The 19610-nt window shown below is 48.4% G+C and overlaps 1 protein-coding gene across 8 annotated transcripts in view; it reads right to left on the bottom strand.

Moving 5' to 3' along the window:
• UBR4 (ubiquitin protein ligase E3 component n-recognin 4) overlaps positions 1-19610 on the bottom strand; it is a 129911-nt gene that overhangs the window by 71558 nt on the left and 38743 nt on the right. For 3 of the 8 annotated variants that reach the window (XM_035120583.3, XM_035120584.3, XM_035120586.3), the window contains exons 39-51: positions 19038-19208; positions 18022-18204; positions 16903-17061; positions 16281-16433; positions 15635-15862; positions 13673-13830; positions 12857-13028; positions 11705-11921; positions 9264-9427; positions 8362-8578; positions 6913-7129; positions 4164-4196; positions 175-238 (exon numbers count right to left, since the gene is read on the bottom strand). In XM_035120583.3, the coding sequence (XP_034976474.3) occupies positions 175-238; positions 4164-4196; positions 6913-7129; positions 8362-8578; positions 9264-9427; positions 11705-11921; positions 12857-13028; positions 13673-13830; positions 15635-15862; positions 16281-16433; positions 16903-17061; positions 18022-18204; positions 19038-19208 (2136 nt within the window). The remainder of the gene's footprint in view (positions 1-174; positions 239-4163; positions 4197-6912; positions 7130-8361; positions 8579-9263; positions 9428-11704; positions 11922-12856; positions 13029-13672; positions 13831-15634; positions 15863-16280; positions 16434-16902; positions 17062-18021; positions 18205-19037; positions 19209-19610) is intronic. The other 5 variants (XM_035120587.3, XM_088671521.1, XM_035120588.3 and 2 more) reach the window with 3 other exon arrangements.

Raw genomic sequence — 19610 nt, 5'->3', positions numbered from 1 at the left:
TCCAGCGGCATCAAAGTAAAATCAGCAAATAAGAACACTTTTGGGGTGGGTGGGTGGAGGGGAGATCAGGGCTTAGAGGGTGGCTGATCCCCTTTGCTGTGCATCTGCCTCCCGCCCTCCCCGCCCCAAAGCTAAACCCACAACGTTCCCAAAACCTCAAGAAAAGTTACTTGCCTTCTCGTTGACTGGTCCGACAGCAAAGCAGCTTTCCAGAGCTTCTAAAGAACTGACTACTAGCCTGGAGGGGGTAAAAAACGAAGGAGAAAGCTGGTTTCAGGGGGGGGAAAGGCAAGACTCCTTAAGATTTATTTATTTCTTTGCTTCATGGCAAGCAGCAGCTCTGGGTGGCTCAGAAAGAAAGAGGGAGGGAGAGAGGGAGCGCTAAGAGATGCCAAGTCCCTTGCCGCCGCCACCAAAAGAGAGAAAGGAATCGCAGCAAGATAAATGTAAAAATAAAAATAAAAAATACTGCCACAGGCATCGTGCATATCTCATTCATTGTGCTGCAGACCAGAGAGTTAAACCTGGCTCCCGCTCAGAGAAAAAACTTAGGGCCGCTTCTGCAAATCCATAGGGAGGGGGGGGGAGAAAGAGAGGCTTTTCTCGCCCCAAAGAGGATAAGAACGTTTCTCCTTACACAGCCTGCAGCAGGGATAACTTGGATGGCATTGACAGGACTGATTCATCAGCATGCCTCCCCCCTCTTCTGCTCTGAGAAGCGCACACACGTGCGCTGCAGATCAAGGGGTGGCGTGACATGTACTTTTGCGGGGAAGGGGGGGGTTAGGGAAAGCCATATAAAGAGGCTGCTCAGAGGGGCTTTAGGGGGTGTTTGCTGTACCCAAAGAGGTCACTCTCCCCTGTCAAAAAATGCAGAATATTATAACATCTTTTTTCAGCAAACCTGAACGGCAGACAGTGAGGAACAGCTGGGAGAAAAACCTGCTTAAGTTCCAGGAGAGCCATTGCTGCCAGTCAATGCCAGGCAATACTGAGCTAGATGGACTAAGGGTCTGACTCTGCATAAGGCAGCTTCCCGCGGTCAGGCTGGCAACACAAATCAAGAATGCAGTTATGGGGGGGCGGTTCTGGCTGCCCCATCTCAAAAGAGAAAAAAAGGGGGATGTCATAGAACTGGGGGAAAGGGTGCAGAAGTGGGCAACTAAAATAATGAGGGGATCCAGGAGCGACTTCCCAACAAGGAAAAGCTAGCACCACTGTGTGCTTTTAGTTGTGGGGAAGAAAATGGTTCAGAATTTATCGAGAAGGTAAGGAGGACTGGAAACACTTCCCAATAAAAATTAAATCAAGCTTCCTGAAAGCTCATGCAGCTCTGACAAACCCGAGGCAGAAGTGGCTTCTGAGATTCCAGCAACCATCACACATCTTTTTTTCCCTTTTTTGGCAACAAGAAGGGGTTAAAACTTCATTTAAGAAAATAACAATCATCTTTAAGCCGTAGGTCCTAGAATTGTAATACACAAAGTCTTCCCTACAGTCTGTCAGAAGAATGGGCACACTTATTTATCACATTTATATGCCACCTATTTCCTCCAAGGGACGTGGGTGGTGCTGTGGTCTAAACCACTGAGTCTAGGGCTTGCCGATTGGAAGGTCGGCGGTTCGAATCCCCGGGACGGGGTGAGCTCCCGTTGCTCGGTCCCAGATCCTGCCCACCTAGCAGTTCGAAAGCACGTCAAAGTGCAAGTAGATAAGTGCAGCGGGGAGGTAAACGGCGTTTCCGTGCGCTGCTCTGGTTCGCCAGAAGCAGCTTAGTCATGCTGGCCACATGACCCAGAAGTTGCCTGTGGACAAACACCGACTCCCTCGGCCTATGGAGCGAGATGAGTGTCGCAACCCCCGAGTCGTCCGCGACTGGACCTAACGGTGAGGGGTACCTTTACCATTTTATTTCCTCCAAGGAGCTCAAGATGGCATACACAGTTTTCCCCACTCCTCATTTAATCCCCACAGCAACACTGTGAAGTAGGTTAGGCTGAGAGGCAGCGACTAGCCCACGGTCACCCAGTGAGTTTCATGACTGAGCAGGGACAACCTAATGCGAGAGAGAGACTGGATTGCAATCCGACAAAGTCCTATGCACAGCAGACCCACTGTAATTTTAGTGGGTCTATTTTGAGCAGGGCTGACACTGAGTTTAACCCTTAATCCAACCAACGCTCTTTCAGTGTTCTTGTGGAACTGCCCACGCCAAGCCCCAATACCGCTACAGCAGACTCTTCGCGATTTGACAAGATGCTAGTCCACAAGGGAAGCGGCTTCCTTGGTGCAGCCCAAGTACTTGTAACTGATATAACTGCCTCTCCTTCCCCTTGCCAGTATTATCCTCCCCTTCTTCTCACATCTCCATTGTGTCTGCTTGCAGACTGTTGAGCTCCTTGGAAGCAGAGGCCCATACTCTTCTTCGCTGTGCTACGCACACCGATTTCACAATGGGGAAAACCCTTATAAACAGTGATTACATTAGTGGCTCTATTTCATGTTGCTGCATTGCTCCAGAGCTTGCAAACCGAACAGCTGCCCTGCCCACAAAAATGTATGCTCCTTTGGTCCATGCAGAAACAGCATGAGATAAGCGAGGGGGGTGGAGGGTGGAGGGAAGATGAGACAGACCAGAAGTTCAGGCAAGTGAGCTGCTAGCTGAAGTGGCCGGAGATGGGAGCTCAGTGGCAGTGCACCTGCTTTGCATGCAGAAGGTCCCAGGTTCAATCCCCAATCGTATCTCTGGGTGCTATTATTGCTGCTGTTGTTAAGATTTATGACCTGCCCTTCATCTGAAAGTCTCAGGGCGGATACACACCCACTTAAAAATTAGAAATTAAAAAACCCCAAAACACACACGTCTCAAGGGCAAATGGATGCGTCCTCTGGATTCGCTGAAAGCTGTACAGGGAAGGCACCAGGTGCAGCTCGGTGGAGACCGGTTCCCACAGAGGAAGGCGCTCTCCTGGGTCACACACAAATACGCCAAGCTCCTTGGGGATCATAAACAGTGAGACTAAGGTGCCTGCCTAATATCAACAGGCAGGGAGTGCAAGAGAATAGGTCACACAAAAGACTGATTTCTTGCTAGTGCAGACCGAGTAAGTTATGTCCCATTTGCTGAAATTGGAGGCTGGGAGTAGGTTATGTTATGGAATGTTTGAACAGGTTTTATTGGAGGGGAGATGTAATACTGATTTTTTTTTATGTAGCTTTTATGGGCTTGTCCTGCCCATAACGCTAAACCATGGCTAGGAATAACCATGGTTGACAAGCTAAAGCTGAGGCATCAGGCAGATCTCTTGAACATCAGTTTGCAACGTCGCAGAAGAGTTAGAAAGCACCAGCAAGAGCAGCCAAACCTTGAGAGCACTTTGATCCCCCGCCCCCTGCTCTTCATTCATGGCTCTGTAGCTTTGTGGAAGTTACAACTCCTTACCAACAGTTACGTAGGAGGTCTGGGGCTTGCTTGTAATGCAAAGCTACGGTTAACATTCACTAAGGTTTGTAAATCCCCGGTTAATGTGTGACCTTTAACCATAGTTAAGCCAAAATTAAACTGCTGGGCTGGGTTCACACATAACACCAACCCATGGATTAATGAACCATAGTTTAGCTTAACTGTAGGCAGAACAAACCATAGCTTAAACTGAACAAACCATAGTTTTGTTCAGCAAACCATAGCTTAGTGTTATGTGTGCCTCAGGCCTCTGTTGCAAGGCTGGTTCAGACAGGCTTTATTCCCGGGCAGGGCGGGGGGAGCAACATATAGTATTTTTAAAAATAATTAAATGCATTTAGCTGCCGACAAGGATTAGCAGATCTCTCCCAATCAGAAGTCAAAAGGAGCAGGGGGAGAGAGATTGAAGGGGGAAGCCGAGCAGGAGAAAAGACAAGCAGCTCAGTTCAATTTCGCTTGGGTTTCTTGGCTGGCTGATCTGCCATGCAAGAGGTTCTAATGTAAAAAAAGCAGCCTGAAGGTAACTTTTCAAGATTATCTATACTTTATGCACACACGCTTTCAAAAAAGAAAACACCAACCAACAGAAATCAAAGCAATGTGCTGTTATTGTCTTATACACACAAGAAATAAAGCAAAAAAATCATTCGTGCAGAGAGAGAGAGAAAGAAAGAGAGAAAACAAAAGATAGTATACTAACCGGTCCAGGGTGGTTAAGGACTCAGTTTCAGAACTTTGGGGGAAGCAAAGGAAAAGGAATATATATATATATATGTATATACACGTATAAATAAAAAAAGATATGAAGCTCACAGAAAAATATTGAAGAAACACGTCCTAAGCAAACCATATCAAAAAGTAAAGGGGGAGGGAAGAGAAACAGGCAAATTAAATGAAAGAGTTTGAGGAGAGAGAGAGAGAAGTGGGCTAAGATCAGAAACAATTTCAAGCAACAGTTACTTTACTAGGTGAAAGGAATTAAGAGGAGGCCTGACAAGAGAATGAGCAGGAAATGGCCAGCCTGAGAGGTACCCCCAAGCCTCCTCTCTGCATCCCCTACCCCCAGCCAAAGGTGATGCTCCGTGCTTTAGGAGGAGAGGGTAAATTCTACAGCACCTCACACACTGCTCGTATTTCCAATGGGGCTTATCAGTTATGGGACATGTGTAAGCCGCAATTCTGCAGGTGTACAGAAAGGCCTACAATAAGCAAAATGGATCACAGAACTCAGCTTCCTCGGAATCTCAAGATTTCATATTGTTGTTTTCCTTTCTTTAGTTCTCATATGTGTGGAAAGGCATTTGAACATCAGCAGGTAACGGCTGCTAAAATCTGAGAGGCAATGTTTGTGTTCGGGGCGGGGGGGTTGGATGCTAAACAAGATTTTTTTTAGTGGCTAAAGATTGCTTGCAGAACAAAAGTTGCACAAGAACAGAGGAAATATTGGCAGACTGACTGAATTTAAGTTATTTTGGCGGTTCACAGAACTGAGCTTTCCTCAGCGCAAGGATTTCACATTTTTAATTTAAGATACAACAACTGCGGAACATATAAACAACCCTGTAGTAGCCATGTGCCAGTGATTGTGTGCCAGTGATTGGGGCAGCAATCACTGAATGGGAGTTAGTCAATGGGTGTCAGTGTCCGTCACTGATTGTGTGGATCCATCCTACATTTGCTCCGCACCTACTTTCCCCTGTCCCCCACTGACTCCATCACACTGAGGTCCAGCTCCGTGCTTTCCTTCTACTGGTTCCTGTCTCCATTCTTCTCTGCCCAATCATGGACTTAAGAGGACTCAAGAGGCCCTTGAGGTGGGCGGCAAAAGCCAACCCCGTTGTCCCCCCCCCCACACACACCACCATGCTTGTTTTTAGCACACAACACTAGCAGGCCACACAGGTTCTAGCAAAAATAAGAAACACACACACGTGCACACACTGAGGCTGGTTTGTCCTCACAGATTAATTTTCTCCACCCAATATATATTGGCTCTAGAGCAGGCATCCCCAAACTGTGGCCCTCCAGATGTTTTGGCCTACAACTCCCATGATCCCTAGCTAACAGTAGTCAGGGATGATGGGAATTGTAGTCCAAAACATCTGGAGGGCTGAAGTTTGGGGGTGCCTGCTCTAGATGGCCACCCCAACTCTGTCCTCTCCTGCCATGCCTGCCATTGGCTGCTCCTCCCATCTCCACCCTCCCAATCACACACACATACACACACACACACACAGAGAGAGAGAGAGAGAGAGAGAGAGAGAGAGAGAGAGAGAGAGAGAACAAAGGAGTTGAGTCTCAAAAGCAAGTAGTGCTGTCTAGTGGTCTGTGGACTGCAACTCCCATCAGTCCCAGCCAGCTAGCACAGGCCAGCAGGCAGGGAGGATGATGGGAGCTGAAGTCCAACAATGCCTTGAGGCCACCATGTTGCCAAACCTCTGTCCTAGAGCACTGCTGCCCTCTAGGGACAACGGTTTTAATTCCTCGTTCTTTCTTTTCATCCCCATCCTCTCCCTCTCAAAGCTGCGTGGCAGAGTCTGGTCTCCCTGGAAAGAGACTGACTGAAAAATGAGGAAAGGGAGGAGGAGATGGAAAGAAGTTTCTGCGGTGACGTGCAGAACTTGCACGGGTGAATGTTGGGCACCACAACCTCTCCGTTGCCAGAGCAGACGAGCAGGAGAGGATCTTTACATGCTGCACTGGAAGGGATGAACTAACACTGGGGGAGGCTCTTGTAAAGTTCCCTGCTACCACTCATTCAATGCATGTGCAAACACACAATACGGCCATTACAGCGGGGGGGGGGGACACCTCCAGCCTGTGTCTCAATCTGGGCCCGCCAGGAGTTCAAATGTGGCCTGTAGGACCTCTTTTTAAAAGCAAAAAACCACACCCACCTGTCAGTCACCGGATGTCACCAACTGACAGGCAGAGTGAAGGGCAGGTTTCAACTCTGCATGGTTCCCTGCAGGGAAGTGTCATGCACAGTTGATCCCTGCAGAAAGCAGGATCTAATCCCCATCAGCTGTTGAGTGGTGTTTGGGGGGTGGGGCTAAATCCTGCTCAGTTGGTCCACTCATGCCACAACCTTGCAAGGAACTCCTACATGCAGTTCAGCCTTACAGAAAGAAATATTTAAGCACACGTATGCCCATCACCTGATGAGCAAAGGGTTCTCCCCCCAATTCAGTGGGTGGGATCAATCTCCTGGCATCATTAGGACACCAGAGGATTGATTATGTGAGTAATCGCACCCATTTGCCTGCAGGGTGGGGAAATGAGGACCCAGCCTGCTCAGGGCAAGAACACTGCCCTGGCCCGCCCCCCTGTATTATAGAATCCAAAGGGGTTCTAGACCACAAAACTGCTCCTACGTCCCTGGAGCTAGAAACGGTACCTGCAGGATGGGTGGCAAGTCTAAAAAGGAACACACGGTTCTGAAGATTTACCTCTCGAGAACAGTACCGCTAGCAGCTGCCGGAGTAGCCGATTCTGTGTCTCCAGTTCCATTGCTCTGATTCAGATTGGGGGGGCAGACGTTGCTGACTGAGGCTGACGGGAAATCCTCCGGGGGCTCATCCGGCCACCCAAACTGCTCCTTCGTCTTGCCATAGATTTTGATGGCGTCCAGCATTGTGACGCCAGCGGGATCCACAGACGCCCCGACTGCAAGACAAGAGAGGGGAAGAGCCATGGCTTTCTTCCGTACCTTTCAAGCAAGGCAGGGAGAGCCAGCAAGGCGTGGCAGTTAGCGTGTCAGACTAGGAGCTGAGAGATCAGGGCTCAAATCCCACCCCCACCCACGCCCTCGGCCACGAGGCTTGCTGGGGTGATCTTGGGCAAATCACTGCCTCTCAGCCTAGCCAACCTCACATGGTTGTGGTGGTGATTAAATGAGGAGGGAGGGAGAAAATGCATGCCACCTTGAGCTCCTTGGGTGTGTGTGGAAAGGTGAGGTATAAATGCAATAAAGAAAAGTATGGCAAATAGCACACGGGGTGGGGGGGGAGGGCAGAGCAGATTGACAAATAAAATAAAATTGGCACAAGGCTTGTAGCATAAAGACTCTTTGGCAACTGTATGGTATGGCTTTCTTGTGGACAGGGCTAAAAATGAAAACAGGCGACTCCCCTCACACTGTAAAACCTTTAGTTTAACGTAAAACTGTATATCACTTTCTATATGAAAGTCTGTTTGGGACAGTGCAGCAGATAAACTATCGCTATATATTGGGGGGGGGGCGCGCGGCAGCGACCATTTTGCCAACGTCCAATTGACATGCAACTGCTGACACATGGTTTGTTTTGGACCCAGAAGAGGGCGGAAATGGGGGTATAATGGGCAGGGGGCGGCTTACAGGTGCCATGACCTGGAACAAAACCCCCGCACAAACAGGGAGGTGCTGGTAATTAAGATGCAGAGGCAAAAGAAAATGTTAAGAAGGGATTCGGGGGGGGGGGGAGTAGCCAAGGTGTCTGTGAAGACATGTGAAGGGATTTGCTCACATTGATGAATGAGCTTATGGCCTTGTTCTTCCTCTGTTCCTGGAATTTTTTTTGCTCTGCCTGATTAATTCGTTGCTTATAAAAAGCTGACCTGCCCTTATAGGTCTTTGGAATTCATTCCCCAACACCTGCTGCTTTAGCCAAATAAAGCTATAACAACAGGTGTAACTAATGGAATGAAAATCGGCAACAGGAACTTTATTGTGTTATCAGGATGCTGTTTGGGATGTATTGCCTAAACTCCCCTCTTCTGGATTAGGGTGTGCTGCAAAGCAGAAGCACAGCGATCTCTCACTTGGTGGTGTCCACCGGAGAAACTGGAAACAAGACGATTACCAAAAGTCAACAGTTATTTGCCTTTAAAACGAGGGGGGGGAGCCTCTGGAATCTTACCGAAGATGGTCAGCTTCTTGTCTGCCTGCAGGGCCTCTTCTCGGGTGAAAGGGAAGTCGAACCACCGTGGCCGGCTCAGGTTCAGCTGCATGGTGCGGCCAAAGATCTCCAGGTAGGAGGGGGCTCGCTCGATGGCCTGAGTCCCGATCTGGACCCTCATGCCGGTCATCACCATAGTGCTGTTGTTGTTGGTCACTTCGATGGTGAAGCCGCCAGGCTGCGGGAGAAGCGAAGGCAACGTGCATGAAGGCGGAAGGGGAATAGAGAGTGCAAAAGGCCTAGATTACTGCAATGTACTCTACGTGGGGCTTCCCTCATGCTTGATCCAGAAGCTGCAGTCAGTGCAGAATGCTGCAGCAGGACCAGCGACAGGAGTGAAACCTTGTCAGCATAGAACATCTTGTGCTCAGGGGTCTGCACTAGTTGCCGATTTGCTGCCGGGCCAAGCCCTTAACAACTTGGGACCAGTTTACCTATGAGGTTGCGTGACTCCACACGTGCCCACTCGAATGTTTCGATCGGCGGCACTGGCACTGCTACACGTGTCACATAACAACTGCCCCAAATTCGTAAGAGCTCAACTTTTGAGTATGGTAGCACCTACAATTTGGAAATCGCTGCCTATTGACACCTGGCAGGCACATTTGCTGTACTCTTTCCGGCATCTCCCGAAAACATTTTTATTTGGAAAGTCGATTGAAGTTTTTACTTATTGCTAAACCATTTTGAGATTTATTTATTTTACAAACAAGGGGTGTATAAATTATATGAAATAAGTAAATAAATTGGCCAGAAATGACCACCAGCACCACTCCAAGAACCCATCTCGGACTAGTGATCCACCCTGTCTGCCCAGAAGCTCCTCCTCCTTTCAGAAGGCCGGTCCTTGCAAGGATGCTCACCTTGGTGTTGGCCACATACATGCCGGTGGAGTTGAGCCGATGCTTGATCTGCTGGGCGTTGTAGACCTGCAGGAGGTCATTTCCACCAAACTCCACATCCGTCAGCTGCTGGTTGTGCTCAAAGAAGTCTATGGGGAAGTTCACCTGGGTGGAGGTGCGGGTTGCTGGAGGAAGAAGGGGGGGGGGATATAAAAACACCAATAGTTAGGGAGAACTCTTCATTTATAATTTCTAAACTCACAATAAGCAACCCACCCGCTCCACAAAACTGCATCACAGAATCAAGCTTAAAAAACTAAATCATATAAGATCAAGAAGAGCAGAGTTCAAACTTTCGGGCGCCTGTTGTGAGATTCTGCAAGTTTACAGGGGTTTGAGTTGTGGAATTAATCACTAGACTGACACTGTGTATAATCTGACACTGCTGCTTAGTATGTATCCATTATGTTTATTTTGTATTACTGTTCATTGCTTGTTATATGTAGTATTTATATAACCGCTTCAATGTTTTGTGGTGTATGGGTATTACGTTATGTGTGTGTTTGTGTGTAGTTTGTTATGCTCTATACTGTATTTAAACCATCTTATGGTTTATTGACAAAATGCAGCATATTATATACTGGGCCCGCAACTTTCACTCACTTTACACGTGTGATCAAAACACAACATGGGGGCGGGGAGCAGGGAGAGGAAATGAAGAGCAAGGAAAACCAGTCATTCCCCGCTCTCCATTTATTTTCATCTCACCCACAAACCCGGGCTTTGGGAAGATCATGGGAAGGGCGCTCCTGCAACCTACCAAGAGTCCAGTTTAGGTGGTTCCCGAATTTTGCACCATTTTGGGCATGGACCCCTGGAACCGAACCCTCGCGTTAGTATACAGAGAGGAAGAACAGATATTAAAAACCATCAGAAGAAACATTTTTGCTGCCCACCTAATAAAATCAAGCAAGCAAGCAGGATGCATATTTCGAACAAAAGAGAAATGTTCCGGAAGGCCTGCAAACACCATCCTGGTTGTCAAGATAACCCCGAAAATAACTGGTAGTTGAGCTCACATATGTTTATTTTTTTCCCTTGCTAATTGACTTGCTTTGAGGCTGTGTTTATTTGTAGGCGTTGGGATGCTGGGCTCTAGGCCCAGAGAGGGAAGAAGCTTCTACGCCATCTATGATCTCACCAGCCAGGTGTGATGGGAGGTTCTGGGCAAACTGACATATGCTGCTTTGTGCATAAAGGCTGTATGAATGTTTGCTTGGGTGCAGACAAGTCATGGCAACCTCTCACTGCTGCGGTGTTTATCCCATGCCTGTAACAGCAAGGCCTGGCAGGCTGACTTACTGTACGTTGACTCTTTATTACAATAAAGCACTAGAACCGATCCCTCTGGCGTTCTTGACATCCTTCTTTGGTATACCTGCACCAAACCATTCCCACAAGCCCGCCTTTGGGCCAGTGGACCAGGACACTGCACCAAGGGAGAGATGAGGAACATCTGTGGCCCTCCAGATGTCGATGGACTTCCCAACTCCCTTCATACTTAACCACCAGCTATAGCTGATTGTGTTGGGAGTAAAGCAACAATGCTTGCAACAAGTCTCTTGAATCTACATGATGCTCTCTCCTCTCTTGTCCTGCCTGAGATACCTTCCTCACAGCACCAGCGAAAGTCCATGTTGTGCAGTGTCGGAACAGGAGACCAGGCTTCAAACTCAGCTACCTGAAGGCCACTGGATGGCCTTGGGCGAGTCACTGCCTCTTAGCTGAACCTACCTTACAAGGCTGTTGTGAGGACAAATTGGAGAGGGGCAAAATTATGTACGCCACCTCAAGTTCATTGTAGGAAAAGTGGGACATAAATCAAGTAAATAAATGACCTCAGGGAACCTTCCAACTCTGCATTTCTATGATTCTACACCCTTTATTGCAACCCCTTTGGCTTAAAACCTTCGGCCTCATCTCAAACTCCAGTCAAATCCAACTACACATGTAACAGCATTTTCCCAAAATACATCACTAATCTCTCCCTCCTCTTCATCTTCTATGCTAAATTTAATTTTAGATTGCAGGCCCTTTTAAAGCCAGGGGGGGCTCTATTTCATTTGCTTTTATTTCTTTGAGTATTCTCAAACCACACTTTCATATAAAATACTGCAATGCGCTATTACCACCTAGAACACAATACTGCAAAGAATCTCGGATTCAAAACGGTCCATCTGAATAATACCTTTTCCTGAAGAATATTAGACTTATGAAATCCATGGGTATCAATGGCAGTGAAAACAAAAACAACAACCCCATAATCATAGTGATTATAATCATAGTGATTATAACAGAAGTAGCAGTAATGATTAATAAAAATCAGATTACTCGGATAAGTAAGCCAAACAACACAATGCAGAGAACGTATGCACCACTTCACAGTCCCTAGCCAATCTGACCTTGCAGCGACTTACTGATGGCCGCCGCTTTGCGCTTGCGGACGGGCTTCATGATGCTGATGACGCTACTGGGTTGGAGGGAGGGTTGGAGCCAGTAGGACGTGTTCTCCACGTTGGCCATGTAGATCCGCAGGCTGCCGTCCTCGCACAGGAGGATCATGGTGGTCCGCTGCTGCTCGTTGCAGGCCGTGTGCCGGATGGCCACCATGTCTTGGATCTGGAAGGCCAAAGATACACAAAAGGTAGGCAGCTCCTTACATTTCCAATAGTGAGCATAAACCAGTATAGCAACATGCAGAAAAGCAAGGCAGCAATAGAAGGTAACTAGGGGCAGTAAAGGCAAGTGATGGTCAGAACTGTGACAGAGGTAGTTAGGGACAGTAAAGGTAATTGACGGTCTAGTTCAGGGATGCGGAATCCCTGGGATGGGTAATCTGTGTGTCTTTCCAGATTTCATTGGGACTCCGACCCCCATCAGCTCCAGGCATCATGGCCAGTGGTCAGGGATGAAAGGGAGTCATAGCCCAGCAACTTCTGGGGGACAGCACATTGACTGCATATTCACTAGGGCCACTGAACACTCAAATGCCTTTGGAAAAGGGGCTGGGGAAATGATCAGTCAAAGTGGCACCATTCCGCAGATCTTCATATGCATTTAAACTACTTAATGAAATCTGGAACTCAGTAAGTTTAAAATAAACAGACAGACAGACATGGGGGGTGAGGAGGTAAGAAGACAGCTAGATCTGCTTCTCTGTCCACCACCCATTGCAAGAAATTGAGAAAAATAAACCAACCGAATGTATAAATATTACAAAAACAACGTCAAATACAATGTGACAGAGCCAATCTAGAAAATCATGATTCACAGAATCACCAGCAAGCTGATAAGTTATTCTTTGGCAAATTAAATCCTATGCTAACACACAGCATTTGGACCACGGTGCTACTCTGCAAGGACTCTGCAAGCCGATTTGATATTACATTTTTACGTTATCAGGCTGTGCAATTTTCCATTCATTGTAATTCTACTCGGTTTACTGGGTGCTCTTGTTCTTTTCTTCCTCCCTGACTTGAGAGAACCCCCTCCCCTTTTGCTTTCCCTGCCCAAAGGGAGGAGGAGTCTGAAGACAAAAAAGCAAACAAACTGACCTTTGCTTTAGCTGGTAAGGTTTTAATTTCCTGGATCAGGAAAGTGTCTGGCTTCACCATCACCACCAGAGGAACGCCGGTCGTCTGCTGCACACAACACACCAGGCCAGGGTGGTTCATTACCTCTGACCACTGGCAGAGCGCTGGGGAGGTCTTGCTGCCCCCGTTGGAGCTGCAAGGGTAGGTAAAGTCAGTCTAGCATCACAAGCAGAGGCAACCCTGACCGTGGACTGGTGGCTCACTCCTCAGTATATCTGGGGGTGTTCCCTGCCTGAAACTAGGGAAAGCCACTGCCAGTCAGTGTAGGCAATACTGAAGTTGATGGACTAATTGGTCTGCCTCAGTATAATGCAGCTACGGTATGAGGGTCATAGCTCAGTGGTAGAGCATCTGCCTTGCAAGCAGAAGTTCCCAGGTTCGATATCTGGCAGCATCTCCTGGTACGGCTGGGAATGTCCCATGTCTGAAACTCTGGAGAGCTGCTGTCAATCAGTGTGGACTATGCAGAGGGCATTTTCCTACGTTCCTGTGTTCTAAAAGAAGAATTGTAACTCGGTGGAAGAATGTCTGAAGTCTCAAGTTCAAAACCCCATGGAGACACTCCTCGGTATCTCTGGGAATGTTCCCCGCCTGAAACTAAAAGAGAGCAGCTGCCAGTCAGGGCAGACTGTACTGAGCTAGGTGGACCAGTGGTCTGGCTCAGTAGAAAGCAATTTCCGATGCCCTTATGCTCCACAGCCTACTGTATAGAAAGGTGTTCCTAACAGCCACCTCACAAAACACCACGGGAGCAGGAGGTGGGGGAGCTGACCTCACCTTTTGACGTTGATGGGGAAGAGGCGCATCACTTCCAGCGTGGCCCGGCTGACGGTGGCCGCAAAGGACTTGCCTTGGCAGTAGCTGAAGAACAGCATCTGCAGGACGTGGGAATAGTAGACAGAAACACCACCTCCGGCCACCTGACTGTTGCTGTCCTGCAGGGAACAGGGAGAAAAGAGGCACGTCGGGACCTGAAAACCTCTGGATGCATGCATTGGTGACTCCCTACAAGGAGCCAGCCCCCATCATCCTAACGTCCACCTCGCCAAGCACAGGGAGCAGCAGTGGGTCTGAAGCAGCCAAGGGGGAGGGGAAAGACTCGGAGGGAGAGAGAAGCCAGCGTGCGGAAAGATGGGAAAGCTCAGGGGAGGAGAGATGTAGGCAAGGGCTCAAGGATGCTGTAGAGCTCTTCCACCGCCTTGACAGGGAGGAGGCTGAGAGGGCATCGCTCCTTCCAGAGCAAGAGTTAAGGAGAGCACCGCGACGCAGGTCAAGGGGGAGGCATTTTGGGGTGCCCCGACTACTTTGCTGGCATGGGAACAGACATACGCCATTGCCAGATTCTGATTCGGAATGAGAGGTCATGTTTTAAGCTGTCTCTGCACTGTAAATACTTTGCACACTAAAAGTCTTTAAAGACAAACTGGACTCAAGCCGAGTTACTCCAGACTGTGAAGGCTACCAAGAAGGCAAACTGGGAAATGCTTTCCCTGGCCCAAATGCTGCTTCAATGTGGCATTTAAGGAAGTTCAGGTGATGCCAAGCCCTCCTGAGGCCAAACTGCTTGTGGGGGAACAGGATGTCAAGGGTGATGCAGTGGCAAGACCGGGGTTGCCAAGGGAGTCCCCGCAAGTGCCAGCAGCGCCCATGAAAGGTCTCAGGGTTGCATCCAATCCAACCAGCTTTATATTCCTGCATTGCAGGGAGTCGGACTAGATGATCCTCAGGGTTCCCTCCAACTCTACAATTCTCTGATTCTATGAATGCGAGTCCCACTCAAGAGGAGATCCACTGAAATGAAGAGGCATGAGAACTTAGAAGGAGTCTGCTGGATCAGGCCAGTGGCCCATCTAGCCCAGCATCCTGTTCTCACAGCGGCCAACCAGATGCCCCAACCCGTAAGCAGGACCCGACCACAAAAGCACTTTTCCCTCCTGCAGTTTTCAGCGACTGGGTCAAGTAATTTAAATGGGTCTACTCTGGGTTGGTGACAATGCTGGAAAGTATCCTCTCAGGAATGCACAATATCCTGTTGATCTTCCTGCTCAACTTCCATTTGCGCTTGCTCACCCCTCCTATATTGAACATACCCTCTTAAACACTTGGCCACATTTTGCTGGATGCCAGGAGACATGTTCCATAAGGGGAAGAGACTGAAACAGGATTGGGGTGTGGGGGGGTGAATGCTGGGAATTGCAGTCCTGTTAGCTTAACATCTGTCTTGGAAAAAACTGGTGGAAAGTATTAAGGATAAAATAGCCAAGTATGTAGAAGAACAAGCCTTGCTGAAGCAGAGCCAGCACAGCTTCTACAAGGGCAAGCCCTGACTCACAAACCTGTTAAGAGTTCTTTGAGAGTATTAACAAGCTGTAGAGAGATGATGTACTTGGACTTTCAAAAATCTTTCAACAAAGTACCTCGCCAAAGACTCCTGAGTAAGCTTAGCAGTCAAGGGATAAGAGGAGAGGTCCTATTGTGGATCAGGAACTGGTTAAGTAGCAGGAAGCAAAAAGTAGGAATAAGTGGACAGTTCTCCAAATGGGGAGATGTAGAAAGTGGTGCCCCGCAAGGACTGGTACTGGGACCTGTGCTTTTTAACTTCTTCGTAGTTAGGGGTGAGCAGTGATGTCCCAGAAGGGGAAGAGCCAAACAGAGAGGGGGTCAAGTTTAAAGCTGTCATGTATTGTGAAACCTTCACTGATACAGGTAGCAAAAAGATAAAACACACTGCCGTGTTACCTTCAGGTCATCATGTGAGATTTCTAGGACATTGGTGACATAGAAAGGCCCATGCTGGGCGCTGCTGGCTTCCTCCATGAGCTGGGTGTAGATGTAGCCGGCAGATGACATGATGACCACAATGTTCTTGCCCTCTTCATTAAACAGGAAAGTAATATCCCTGATCTTGGAGCTGGGCAGCAGGAAGTAGAAAGTCGGGCTCAAGGCATCCACCGAGAGGTCATAAATCTGTTGGAACAGAAGGGACAGTTAGTAGTTTGGGGCCAACAAAAGGGGTTACAGTCGGAAGCTAGATGCATGCTGATAGACTAAAAGCCAATTGCTGGGAATCTCAAATGGGGAGAGCGCTGCAATGCTCAGGTCTAACTTCCGGGTTTCCCTTGGGGCATCTGGTTGGCCACTACGAGAACAGACTCCAGCTGGGTCAAAATACTGTGACTAGACTGTCGATGGGGACAGACCACCAGGACAGAACTCCATTGCTCCAAAGTCAGCAGTTATGGGGCCAGGTTTTTTTTAAAAAATGCATTAATTTACAAGGCCCTTTGCAGCTTGGGTCCAGGATACCCAGCTGAGGAGCAGCACAACAGCAACCCTCTCTAGATCAGACCCTTTGCCCCCAACCTGTTTCCCAACTTCACTGCACCTTCACAAAATCCGCGGTGACGATGGCGAGCTCTGTCTGCGAGCCTGGCAGCCACACAGCTTTGATGATGAAGTTGCCTGTGGCCAGCTGAGGGTGAAGGACCAGGTGGTCAGAGACAGATCCAGAGCTGCTGAAGGTGAGCACGTGGCAGTCCTGGAGAGAGAGAGAGAGAGGAATAAACCAATTAAATGTTGGAGAGAATGCATAAATTATTAATATACATAAACTGGAAAATGATTGATGGATTGAGTTTATATCCCACTTTTTCTCTAACGAGCTCAAGGTGGTGCACATGGTGTTTCTTCTCCTCATTTAATTCCCATAAGGTAGGTTCGGCTGAGAGGCAGGGACTGCCTAAGGTCACCCAGTGAGCTTCATGGCCAAATGGGGATTTGAACCCAGGTCTCCCACAGGTTCAAATCCCCCCAGGTTCTAACCACCACTACATGAGGCATCTCTTCCAAGCTGTCCTATGTTTACACTCTTTTATTATGTCAAGGTAGCTTTTTGTATTTTATTTTTTTCTGGAGAGAGAAATATTTTATCCCACTGCAAGGAATGAACCCAATGCCAGGAGAGCCAGCAGTGCTGTGGCCCCAGAGGCTGCTGCCATGCTTTTTACCTTCAGCCCACACACAGCCAGGTAGTCCTCCTTGCAAGGGTTCCCTGTCAGGCTCAACACAGTGAAGGGAACCGGGGCAGATGCCAGGCGAGTCAGGGTCAGCTTCCGTTTGCTGGAATCGGCTTGCTTCAGCAACGCTGAGAGTTGCAAGACCGTGATCTGCATTTAAGAACAAAACACAAACATGAGAAGTTGCAGAGAGTGTGTGTGGCGCTTCAGCACTTGAACGGGAACTGAATAGCCCAGAATTGCCAGCTTCATCTCATCTCTGCGGTACCATTACGCTCATGAAAGTTTCCCAGACCCCACTACAAGACTATGTAAATGCACAGAGCTTTGTAAGGCAACAATGGGAACAGTTAAAATATAGCTAAACTAAACAGTTGTGTTGAAGGAAAAAAGTATGTTTTTGTGAGACGCTACTGATAAATGGGAGCCTGGTAACTCAATACACAAAGAGACAACTGAGAATTTCAAGACAAGGAACTGACTTCGTGCATTTACAGACCAGATAGTTCTTTATTTCTGTAGAAGAATGAACTGCTAAGTAATGATATCTGGCACCAACAAGCTATCTTATTATGCATATATATAATCCAACGTAAGATTATTAACACTCTAACGTATTTTGAACTTAATATTTATTTATTGCATTTATATCTCACCTTTTCTCCAGGAGCTCAAAGTGGTGTATCTGGTTCTCCACCTCCTCATTCAATTCCAACAACCATGCAAGGTAGTTTAGGCTCAGAGACCATTACTGGCCCAAGGTCACCCAGCAAGCCTCAGCTTACTGGGGATTTGAACCCTGATCTCCCAGGTCCTAGACCAACACTCTGAAACACCACACCATATGCTGGCTCTCTGTTTAATGGAAGAAGCTTATGGGGCTGTATCCAAAGACTAGTCCTCCTCACAGCAGACCCACTGCAGTCGATGGACAGGATTAATTTTGTTTTACTCCTTTCAGCAGGTCTACTCTGGGTAGGACGAGCGTCATTTGTAGTGTAATATGCATATGTGGAAGACGAAATAAAATGTATTGATTTTTAAAATGCACACACAGACTGCAAATGGTCACCCCCAATATAGACGCTTCCCTGCTCCATCTAAACTCACCTTGCCCTTCTCATGGCTGACAGCCAGGTGCTGGCGGCGCCCATGAGGCGAGGAAAGCACGCACATGGCCACTCGCCGCAGTACATGGGCGCTGATCAGCTGCCGGATGGTCTGGCCCTGGTCCCCGCTGTAGTTCATGCGGACGTTCTCAAAGGCACCTTCTTGGGAGCCGAGAGTTGGCACCTGGGGAAGTGGGGAGAGCACAGAGGAAGGAAGAGTCTCTGTTTGCGCTTAATACTGGGCAGAAGTCATAACAATGAACTCTGCTTCCTCCCGGCTATGGCAGAAGTGCATCTGGAGCCCTGCCAAAGCCTTTCAGAGGGGGCCCTTAAGTAGCAAGGCATAAAGTGGATAGCAAAAAGTTTTTTCTCCCTCTCTCAGAACACTAGAATTTGTGAACAGCCCATGAAGCTGAACCCTGGGAGATGAGAACAGATAAAAAAATAGGACTTATTCACGCGGCACAGAGTTAAAACCGTGGAACTCGCTGCTACAGGAAGCAGAGATGGCCACCAACCTGGGCGGCTCCGAAAGAGGACTGGACAAATTCATGGAGAAGAGGGGTACTGATGGCAACTAGCCATGATGTCTATGCTCTGCTTCCACAGCAGAAGGCAGCAATGCTTTCAAATACCAGTTGCTGGAAACCTCAAGAGGAGAGAATGCTTTTGTGATCATCTCTTATGTAAAGCATGAAAGTAAAGAGTGCACGCCGCCTCCTGTGTTCCGACGTGTAGTGGTCTGGGGCTGTCGGGGGGCAGGGTCAAAGACCTGCTACTATTTCTGCAGAAGGGCCCCTGCCTCCAGGGTCCTACAGCTACCCAATCAACATGGAAAGGGAGCTTTTTGGCCACTGAGAAGTAGTCTTCTCACCCTCTGTGCTGATTGGAGCCAATTGAGAGTGAAAGGAGGTGAGCTAGGCACAGGGAATGGGCTCCTGGGGTCCCTCTGGAGATGGGAAGACTATTGAGGAGCCACTGCCCTGTGTGCTTCAAAGGAAACCACAAGCTTCTTACCATCAACTGATCTGTCATTTCCACCGTCTTGTCCAAAGTGTGGAGCTCGCTGAGGGCCTGCTGGGCTCGGCTGCTGCTGCCCATGGCTGAGGCCTGCTGGAAGTTGACTTGGATGGCTTCCATGAGGAAGTTCAGCATGTCCAGCACCAGAGGAGCAAAAGAGAAGTTGGCCTGCACCAAGATTGGTTTGGGGGGGGGGAGAGAAAGGGAAACAACCTTAGTGGCCTCCTTGCTTCTCAAGGACTCTGGCAGCAAATCAAGTAAACAATAGGGAAGGGATATGGTTCAATAGTAAGAGTATCTGCATTGCATGCAGAAGGTCCCAGGTTAAATACCCGACCCTAACCAGGAAAGACTCCTGGCTGAAACCCTGGAGAGCCACTGCCAGTGAGCTAGATGGGCTAAGGCTCAGTATCAGGCAGCTTTCGGTTTAACTCAAAACTTCATTCTGAACCATGAGGACTAGAATCTTACTTTATTTAGGGTAAGCTCAGTGGCAGAGCGCCTGCTTTGCATGCAGAAGGCCCCCGGTTCAATCCAGGAAACATCTCCAGGAAGGGCTGGGGAAACACT

The sequence above is a fragment of the Zootoca vivipara genome, chromosome 6 (genome assembly GCF_965207765.1).
Source record: "Zootoca vivipara chromosome 6, rZooViv2.hap1.1, whole genome shotgun sequence".
NCBI lineage: Eukaryota > Metazoa > Chordata > Lepidosauria > Squamata > Lacertidae > Zootoca > Zootoca vivipara.
Note: the sequence above shows the minus strand (reverse complement) of the source record. Positions and strands in the feature narration are given on the sequence as shown.